The sequence below is a fragment of the Crocodylus porosus genome, unplaced genomic scaffold, assembly GCF_001723895.1.
Source record: "Crocodylus porosus isolate Cpor-Errol unplaced genomic scaffold, CroPor_comp1, whole genome shotgun sequence".
NCBI classification, from domain to species: domain Eukaryota; kingdom Metazoa; phylum Chordata; order Crocodylia; family Crocodylidae; genus Crocodylus; species Crocodylus porosus.
Window position 1 is genome coordinate 5249881 of NW_017728948.1, and position 9439 is coordinate 5259319.

Sequence of the window (9439 nt, forward strand, 5' to 3'; positions counted from 1 at the left end):
ATGTAGTGTCGACAGGCACAAACCTTGATGACCCTGCTACATTGCCATAGTAACGTGCTCCTTTGGTATAGTGCATTGCTATGATGATGTAGTGGCCAAAAAGAACTGTGTGCTGCTGGTATGAGGCAGCAATGGCTGTTATTGTGCCATCATTTAGTACTTTCAAAAAGAAGTACTAATGACAGTAACAATTGTGCCATGGAGGTCCAGTATCATTTAGTAGGAGAGAATCCAGGGGATCACATCATATGTTTAATTATTACCAGTTTACTTTATGAAACAAAGAACTGAGAGACAGAAAAGACCTCCTACACAAACGTACATGAACACATTGCAAGGTTCTGTCATAGCCCTGACAAACTTTCAGTTTAATCAGTAAATAGCCAATGGTATTTTACTGTAGCATCAACTGTTGTGACCCTCAGAGGCAACTAAACAGGATTTCATTTTATGTATACATTTAAACAGAGGAGAAATTAATGGAAAAGGAAAATGGAATGGCAGAATAGTAAAACCAACCATTGCAGTGGCCTCGTAGTTCTCACTTAGCGTGATATATTCCTCACAGGCACATTTTTTAATCAAATGATATCTTCTATTACAATCCACTAGAACAAAATCCACAGATTCAGTTCTCCAGAAATGAGTGGACAGGAAGTGATTTGCATGGACCCGAAACCTCAAAATACATCAATGCAGCAGATGAGAGAAAGACCAAGGAACTCCCAGAGCAAAGGTACTGTATGGGTGTTAACAAGATGTTGAGTTTTACTCTTTTACTGCCGCCATTCAAAGCTCTTCCCATAACTATTGACTCTGTTCAGATTTTTGGAGCAGAAAAATAAAGATGCTCATTCCCCTGCTATCTTGCTTAATGCTGCTGAGAAAGGAGCAGGAACCAAATCAGGATGGATGATCATAGAAATCATAGAGAAGTAGACCTGAAAGGGACCTTCAGAGTTCATCTAGTCCAACCCTCTGCCTGAGGAAGATTGAGCTCTATCCAAACCATTCTATACACAGAGATCTGAAAATAGGACTCAGCCCTAGTGGTCATACTCACAGCTAGGTGCTGCCCAGAGAGACTTGACTCTGACACAGAAACTTTGCCCATTTCCATGTTCATTTTCTTCTCCTTAGCATCTCCTGCACCACCTTCTCCTTGGAAGACCATTGCTGTGCTATTGGGGATCCTCTGCCTGCTTTTAGTGGGAGCTGCAAGGGCCTTGTCTGCCAAATGTAGGTATTGAAGGAGAGTCTCCAGAAGCCTGATTCTCCCAAAAATTAATTTGGTGGTATATAATTTCAATCCACCATGTTCACAATTACGTAAAACTGGCATAAATCAGCTACCTGACCATTGTGAGTCTTCTGAAATAACCATTCTTCTAAAAACTTCATTTCATTTCACAGTATTGGTAGGCCTATGTATACAGAGTATGCTGTTGCTTAGCTATAGTATCATTATAAATGGCCTCTGTGTCAGAGGACTGGCAGCTTGCCAATTTAACACCCATATTCAAAAAGGACTACAGAAATGATCCTAGGAACTACAGACCAGGAAGTCTCTCTTCCATCCCCAGCAAGTTGGTAGACTCTATGATAAAGAACAGAATCAGTAGTCACATGGGCAAATATAATATGCCAGTGAAAAATCAACATAGTTTTTGTACAAGGAAATCCTGCTTCATCAAACTGCTGGTGTTAATAAGCATGTGGACAAGGGAGATCCACTTGACATAATATATTTGGACTTTCAAAAAGCTTTGACAAAATCCCTCACCACAGGATTTTTTAAAAATGAAGTGGTCATGGGATTGGAGGGAAGTTTTTTTTTCATGGACTGAGATCTGGTTAAAAGATAGGAACGAAAGGACAGGGCTAAATGGTTACTTTTCAGGATGGAGGGCAGTCAAATTGGGCCCAGAGAGATCTGTGCTTGGCTCTATTTTCATCAGCCAATCAATCAGTTTTCTGTGCTTGGCTCAATCTTTGCTTGGCTCACAACATTTTCATCAATGAACTAGAAAAATGTGTGCACAGTGAAATCTCTAAGTTTGTGAATGATACAAAATTATTCTGGGTAGTCAAATCCCAAGCTGACAGAAAAGAGTTGCAGGAAGATATCACCAACCTAACTGAGTGGGCAAAAAAATGCCAGATGAACATTAGTGTCAATAAGTGCAAGGTAATGCACCTGGGGAAAAGTAACCTTAACTATACATACATAATCCTGGATTCTGAACTAGCTGTCATGGCTCAGCAAAGAGGCCTTGGAGTCAGGTAGCACAGGAATCAGTCACAAGCAGGCTGTAGCATTAGGGGTGGGTGAGAGGGACACCAATCCCAGGCACCAACTTAGTAGGCGGCATCGGAATAGTCCCCCCTACCTCTGCAGGGTCTGCACACCAGCAGCTTACCCGTGCCAAGAATTGCAAAACAGTCCCCATCTGCTGCTGCTTTAAGAGGACAGCTGGAGCAGATAGAGTGTCCCACTCAGATTCTCCTGCTCCATCCTTTGCCTGGAGGCTCACTGCAGGAATTCTGGGGATCTTCTGCCTAATACTACTGGGAACAGCAGTAGTCTTAGTTTCCTATGTGAGCATTCTGGAGGAATATGAGTAAGGGCCCTTATTTACCCATGTATGAATCCATTTTAGTGTCAATGTCCATTCACTAACATTGTACTAATGTACAGACGAGGTAAATCAGGCTCTAACAATTGTATAACTTTTTTATAAATATTCCAGGAAGGTTTTTCCATTCACATTAAGGAGTAAGAGTTAAAACTCCTGTATTTGTGAACAGAATACTGGAAAAACATAATAAAAGCAATCACTGTTAAAAAATCCATTTTGCAAGGATATAGAGCAATACCATGATTCCAGCTCAGTTTCCTTCATGCGCAAAATGTATTTCAACTTGTTTTATTTTAATTGGTACAAACCACTGTCCTGTTATTTGTGAATTCAAGTTTTCCGGGATTCCAACCCACACGGAAGCCAGGGAAACGGTACCCATCAGGAAGGTAAGGGAATAACTGGATATCAAAAAGCATACACCACCACCAGAGGTAAATATTTTTGTTGAATTTGATGTCTCTCTTGCCTAGCTCCCTCCTGGTTGTTTAAAAAAATGATAGACAAAATTTCTAATAGCGTCAGTGTATCCCATAATATTGCCATCTGCATGCCCCCTGCCAACCTAGCAGAAGTGGGGGCACAACTTGACAATGCTGCCACCCCCAGTGCTGCCAGGCAGGCAGGGAGTGCCTCACCATGGTGGCATGGCATTCCCAGGAGGAGGGCAGCAGGGTGGGGAGCCCCAAGGCTGCAGCAGGCAGTTTATATCTGCCCCTGCTCCAAACACAGATTTGGGGAGGCATGTGCCCCCCTACCCTCCTGGGGGTGCATGCAGTGGCAGGAAGCCACCCCCCATACCCTCTGGATGAACCACCTGTGGCTCTGTTCCGCTCCATGCCTTGGCCCCATGCACCACCCTGGCTAAGCAGTGCTCCCAGCCCCTGCCCCATCCCCTCATAGTGGAGGTCTCAATCTGCCCTCTGCCCCCCATTCCTCCCTGCCCATAGACTTACCTGTATGGAGTAGCTCTCAGCACCGCCTGGCTTTATTCCCGGCCATGTGCATGTGTGCGGGTACACACGTGCACATGGCACTCCCTGCAACACCAAATAGCCCCTTGCAGACTGGAATGCTGTCAGCCTACAAGGGGAAACCTGCCTTTTCTCTACTGATCTGTGCATGACTCTGCAAATCCAGGACAAATGCTGCCCCCGAGTCATGCAGCCCAGGACCAGGACCTGAGGTTCCAATTCCAGCACTTTCCTGCCCAGTGAAAGACAGGTGGTCACCCTGCATCTGATCCTCCTGCACTTACTGCTTCCTCAAAAGGCTTAAGCAAGAAAATATACAATCTTCATTCATTTTACTCAGCTACTCTGCACCAAGTAGGATAGGATGTATTAGAGCTCCCCACACCTGTCTTGTGTTGCTGCTTCTATTGTGGGGACCAAGATGGGAAACAAATTAAAGAATACCACGTGGAGACCTTTACTTAGTGTGATCACATCACAGTATTAGCTTGGAATACAGGGATTTACCTGAAAGTCAGTGAACAGCCATGTTGCCCACCTCAGCAGGACAACTGGATAACAGCTGGATAAAACTCAAATAATAAAAAATACCGTAGGGAGCAAGAATATAAGTAACTAATTACAAATTTGCCTAACAGATACAAGGCCAGATTATTTTCTATGCATCAGGCATCTAAGTGGACTTATGCACTAAGCACAATTCTGTTTCACACTGTCCTTGTCCCTAGAAGTCCTTGCAAGCATTTGCTTCTGTAACACACTGTTCTCTTACTCATAAGACTGCACCACAAAAAGGCAGCAAGGAGTGCAACCCAAGCTGTAGCACAACTGAGGCGGGTGAGAGGGACACCCACCCAAGGCACCAAGTTAGAAGGAGAACTGGAATTGCCCCCCTACTCCAGGAGACTATGTACTCCAGCAGCTTACCCATGCCAAGAATTCCAAAACAGTCCCCAGCTGCTGCTTTCGCTGCTTTAAGAGCAACTGCAGGGGCAGGTAGAGTACATGGCTGTGCCATAAGCAGCAGCTCAGCCAGAGACTGTTTAGGAGTTGCCAGCATGGGGAAGACTTGTGCTCCCTGCATCCATGCGCCCTGCAGCTCTTGGAATCACATGTGTTTTCCACCCCTCCACAATCTTGGAACCCGCACACATTCCCTGGGTCTCACTTGTGGAACCATGCACCCCAACAGGGTTTGTCCCAGGTATGAACTCTGCTTGCTGTGCATTGCAGGCATGTCAAACTGTATTCAATTCAACACAAGGGGCACATGCGCAAGCCATGAAATAACACCTGTCCTAGCCATCTGGGATTATGTTGCTCACATCAGCACAGAGAAACAAAATATCTCAAAATACTATACATGTGTTTTCTTTTTAAGGAGATAAAACCAGTTCATATCCAGAGAAATGGCAACCACATGGACACTTCTGTTACCTCTCCTTGCTGCAGGCCTCTGTCAGGGAGAACAGAAATTAGTCATAACCAAGCTGTAGCACAGCTATGGGTAGGTGAGAGGGACAGCCACCCCAGGCATCAAGACAGAGGGGGAACTGGAATTGCCCCTTAACTCTGCAGCATCTGTGCCCAGCAGCTTACCCATGCCAGGAATTCCAGTTCAGTCCCCAGCTGCTGCTGTTGCTGCTTTCAGAGCAACAGCTGGGGCTGGCAGAGTGCATGGCTGTGGCATCAGCAGCAGCAGCTCAGCCAGGGACTGTTTGGGAGTTGCCAGCATGGGTAAGACTGCTTCTCCCTATGCCCATGCACCCTGCAGCTCTTGGAATCGCATGTGTTCCCCTCACCTCCCACACTCTTGGAACCCGCACGTGCTCCCTGGGTCTCACTCATGAACCATGCACCCCCCACAGTATTTGTCCCAGGTGTGACCTTTGCTTGTTATGCACTGCAAGCAGGTCCAATTTTCTGCAATTCAACACAAGGGGCACATGCATAAGTCATGAAATGACACCCGTCCTAACCATCTGGGATTATGTTGCACACATCAGCACACAGAAATGAAGTTCTCAAAAGAGTGTAACTGTGGGGTTTTTTTCTCAAGGGGATACAACCAGTGCATGTCCAAAGAAGGAATGGCAACCACATGGACACTTCTGTTACCTCTTCACTAATGACTGGAAATCCTGGCAAGAGAGTAAAGATTATTGTACTTCTTTGGACTCCAAACTCCTTGACATCAAAAATAAGGAAGAACTGGTGAGCACTTTGCCTTTGCTCCCCAGAACTGGCCTCAGAGTTTGTGGCTGGGGCTGCAGTGCAAACATTTATCAATGCCGTCTTTCAGGGTGTAGCCAGATTCTGCCCACCATGGTGGCAGCAGATCAGGAATAGCTCACCCAAGGACTGGGAGTGAGTTAGCAGCGTGGTTCTTAGGGTGAATCCCGTAGCATGGACTCCTTTTCCATAGCCTGCGTGTAAACACAGAGGAAAATCTTTATGTTTTTCCGTCCTAAGGTCTGGATCCCAGTTACTGATTCCCTCCAAAACTACTGTTCACTTTTATGGGGTTTGGTACTCTCTCTTGGTGGTTTCAAGGTTTTCTGGGTAGAAAACTACTACTAATAAAAAGGGCCAAATATTGACCCTTCTGTTATGGCTTTTCGTACCACAGCCAACTTGGCAAAAAATTCTTCACCTAGGAATGGCCCAAAAAGGATGTTCCTGCACATTGGAATAAATTTGCCAGGCTCGAAAGGGTAGTGAACTCTTTGCAACCAATTCACAAATGTAGTTTTCATGTTCAGCAGTAGAAATAGATCTGGTGTTAGATTACTGCTTCATCAGTTCAGTCCTTAAACTCCTCCTCATTACATTTTTCTGTTTAAATATCTGTCACTACACTAAGAGGTTTCCACTCAACATAGCAAAAAAATATGGCACATGCTGAATTTTATCAAAGTACCCATAAAAGCTATATTAAAACTGTATTATTAAGACTTCCAAGTCAAGCATTGAAAAGTCAAGAAATACTAGAATGATGGTCTCAACTACTTTATTCCCTGTTGCCTGAGAGTACACATTATGGTACAGATGTTATCTCTATGATCACATTCCATTTTTTGCCAAGCGCCCTCCTGCACTGTGCACAGTGAATGGCATTCATTTGGTGAACAGTTATACAGTATCTCTTTTATCCTGAGTTATCAATAGATGGCATCTTGTCTTCTTACTGGACACTGTTGAAACCCTACTCTGAAGGTCAGTTTAAAAAATACAGCATGGGCACATATACCTGAAACACAAACCACCCCTTTGGCAACTATCAAGTCTCTGTTGTCTAATAAATGACAAAAGTCAGGTTTTCTATAGTAACTTCTCAGCATTTTTTAAAAATGGTAAAGATCATGTATTTTCTCTAGTTTTGTTCTAAAAATGAACTGAACTGATTTAGCCACAACTTAGAAACAGAAAAAAAAACTACCCTGACAAGAAACCCGTCTTGTAAAATTTCAGCTCACGCACTAAAAGTTTGGCAAAGCAACAGAAAAATAGGATTTTATAACAGGGCATATTATATGCAGTATTCCAGCCAGTCAATAATCTTTGGACAGATTTTGCATTCTACAAAAAATTTTTGCAGAAGTGTTAACTGTGACTGATATAACGTAATGATATGCTAAAGGGTCAGCACTGCTCAGTGTTGTGCAAGATCTCTGGGCTGGATCAGTCCTCTCTCCTGCTCTTTGGCCCAGAAGCCTGATCCAGTGGTGATGCATAGTGGGTGCATGGGGGGCACATGCACCCCCTGAGAGCACTGGTGCACCTCCTGTCAGGCCGTGCTCCCTGTTTAGCCAGTGGGCGGGGTGGCAGGTGGGAGCACCAGTGCCCCCCCTGCAAGCATGGACGGGGAGTGGGGCCACCTGCAAAAGCGGCTGCAGGACTTCCAGAAGCAGTGCGGCTGCTTTTTGGTGAGTGAGATTGGCTGTGGGGGACTCCTCCTCCACCACCATCAGTAGGATTGGCCACTGGGGGACCCCTCCGGTCAGTAGGATTGGCTGCTGGGGGACCCGCTGACTCAACAGGCACCAGTCACCCATGGCCCCAAAGCTACTCAAAAACAATAACAAGACTTGCACTGACCTCATTGGGCTTTGGATTAGATCCCCAGCCAGTAAAGCCTTCCCATAGGGAGTGGCCATGAGGTACCTGTTACCAGATTTGCCAGTCACTTTGGGGTGTGATCATTTATTAGGGGTACATTTCTGGGGTCTCTGTAATTTTATCAATGTGCTGTTTGTGTTACTTGTGTTTCTATACGGAGCTGTATCTTTCCCTTCTGCAAGTCTTCACCCCCAATGGAGCTATCTTGCAGGACTCAGTTTCAATGGAGCAGGGTTCCTCCAACCACCGAATCAGTCAAATACATATCCGCACATACACACACAGATTAACAGGACACACCTGAGCCAGGCCGGGTTATTCAGCATTGATAGGCTAACACCCTCATGTGCCTTGAACTCAGTTCATTCCTTACTTTAGCAGGACAATAATAAATGCAGTTAGACACACATACATACATGCTAATATAGTACGCCTGAGCAGGTTGGGTTTGATCAGCACTTTCAGTTGATACCCTCATGCATCTCAAAACTCAGCATGTCCCAATCTCTTGTTACAATAGTCCTAGCAGTAACTCCCTTGATGAGCAGACCCCACAGTAGTTTTGGGCATTACAGGAATCTTTGGCTTAGGTAAAAGAAGTGTTGTTGTAGAGCAAATGGGGAGGTCAAGGGGAAGGTTCAGGGAGAGAATATCGCAACCAGCTTGACCATAAAAGTTATTTATTGCCAGGTATATGAACTTATGATGATACCAGTAGTAATAGCCATACAAGAGAGACAAATAAAACAGTTATATTATTACATAGTTTCAATTAGGTATTTGGGGAAGTCTAGCTCATGTTTGATCAGCAAGTCAGGTTTAGAAAGCTGTGCCTGGAGTAAGAGAGTTGAAGTCAGGTTTCTGGAGTCAGAGAGAGAGTGATCAGCAAAAGTCCAGTTTAGAAAGCTGTGCCTGAGGTTAGCCAACAAAAGTCAGGTTTACAAAGCTATGCCTGGAGTAAGAAAGCAAAACTCAGGTTCCTGGAGTGAGAGAGAGAGAGAGTTGGGATCTCACCACTCAGCGAAGCTTGAACCAGTCAAGTTTCCCAGTGTTTGCTGGAGCTTGCAGATAGGCAGATTCCTCACCACGATTGATGAAGGGATTCCAGGAAGAAAAGGAGTGGAACTGGTGCAGCTTTTGGATCCAAGCACCAGGACAGAAATTTGAGCTTGGGTAGGGGTTTTGTAGAGAACTAACAATGGCTCAAGGGAGAACACTAGGCTTGTTTATGGGTAAAGGATGGCTCATATGCTGGATAATTGGAAATGATCACTCCTGGCTATGGGTGGCATTACTCTGAGGGACCTCACAATACAGACAGACAGATTCAGTGTTTTGGATACCAATAAAGGAGTCATTACTGGAATTGGTCTGATAACTGCTGAGATGGGTGTGTGCAGACGTGGGTTGATTAGCATTTGGAGCAGGGATCTCCCATCATGCAGTGCTCCCCCGCTTCTCTGGTTCCAGAATTCAGTGTGGTCCTTGCCTTGGAATCTCTGTTCTCCATCCTGAATGCTAATGAAGGTGCTTTCCTGTCCCATCTCCCATGCAAATGAGTTGTCATCTGGTTCTATCTCTGATGCAAATGAGATCAGGGGAGTTGCTTCAGTCTTTATCACACTTGTCTGGAGGGATTTAGGTGCATCTCCCACTGCATCTTCATTGTCTTTTGTAAGTTCTTCCCCTAATCAGCTCTTGTTCAGG

The 9439-nt window shown here is 44.9% G+C and overlaps 1 protein-coding gene across 1 annotated transcript in view; it reads left to right on the plus strand.

Annotated features, from left to right (window-relative positions):
• The first annotated feature begins 589 nt into the window (after positions 1-589).
• Positions 590-9439, plus strand: part of LOC109322388 (natural killer cells antigen CD94-like) — a 10571-nt gene continuing 1721 nt past the window's right edge. Inside the window, exons 1-4 of the mRNA XM_019553470.1 lie at positions 590-736; positions 1141-1239; positions 2975-3073; positions 5673-5827. Coding sequence (XP_019409015.1) covers positions 643-736; positions 1141-1239; positions 2975-3073; positions 5673-5827 — 447 coding nt within the window. The 5' untranslated portion in view covers positions 590-642. The remainder of the gene's footprint in view (positions 737-1140; positions 1240-2974; positions 3074-5672; positions 5828-9439) is intronic.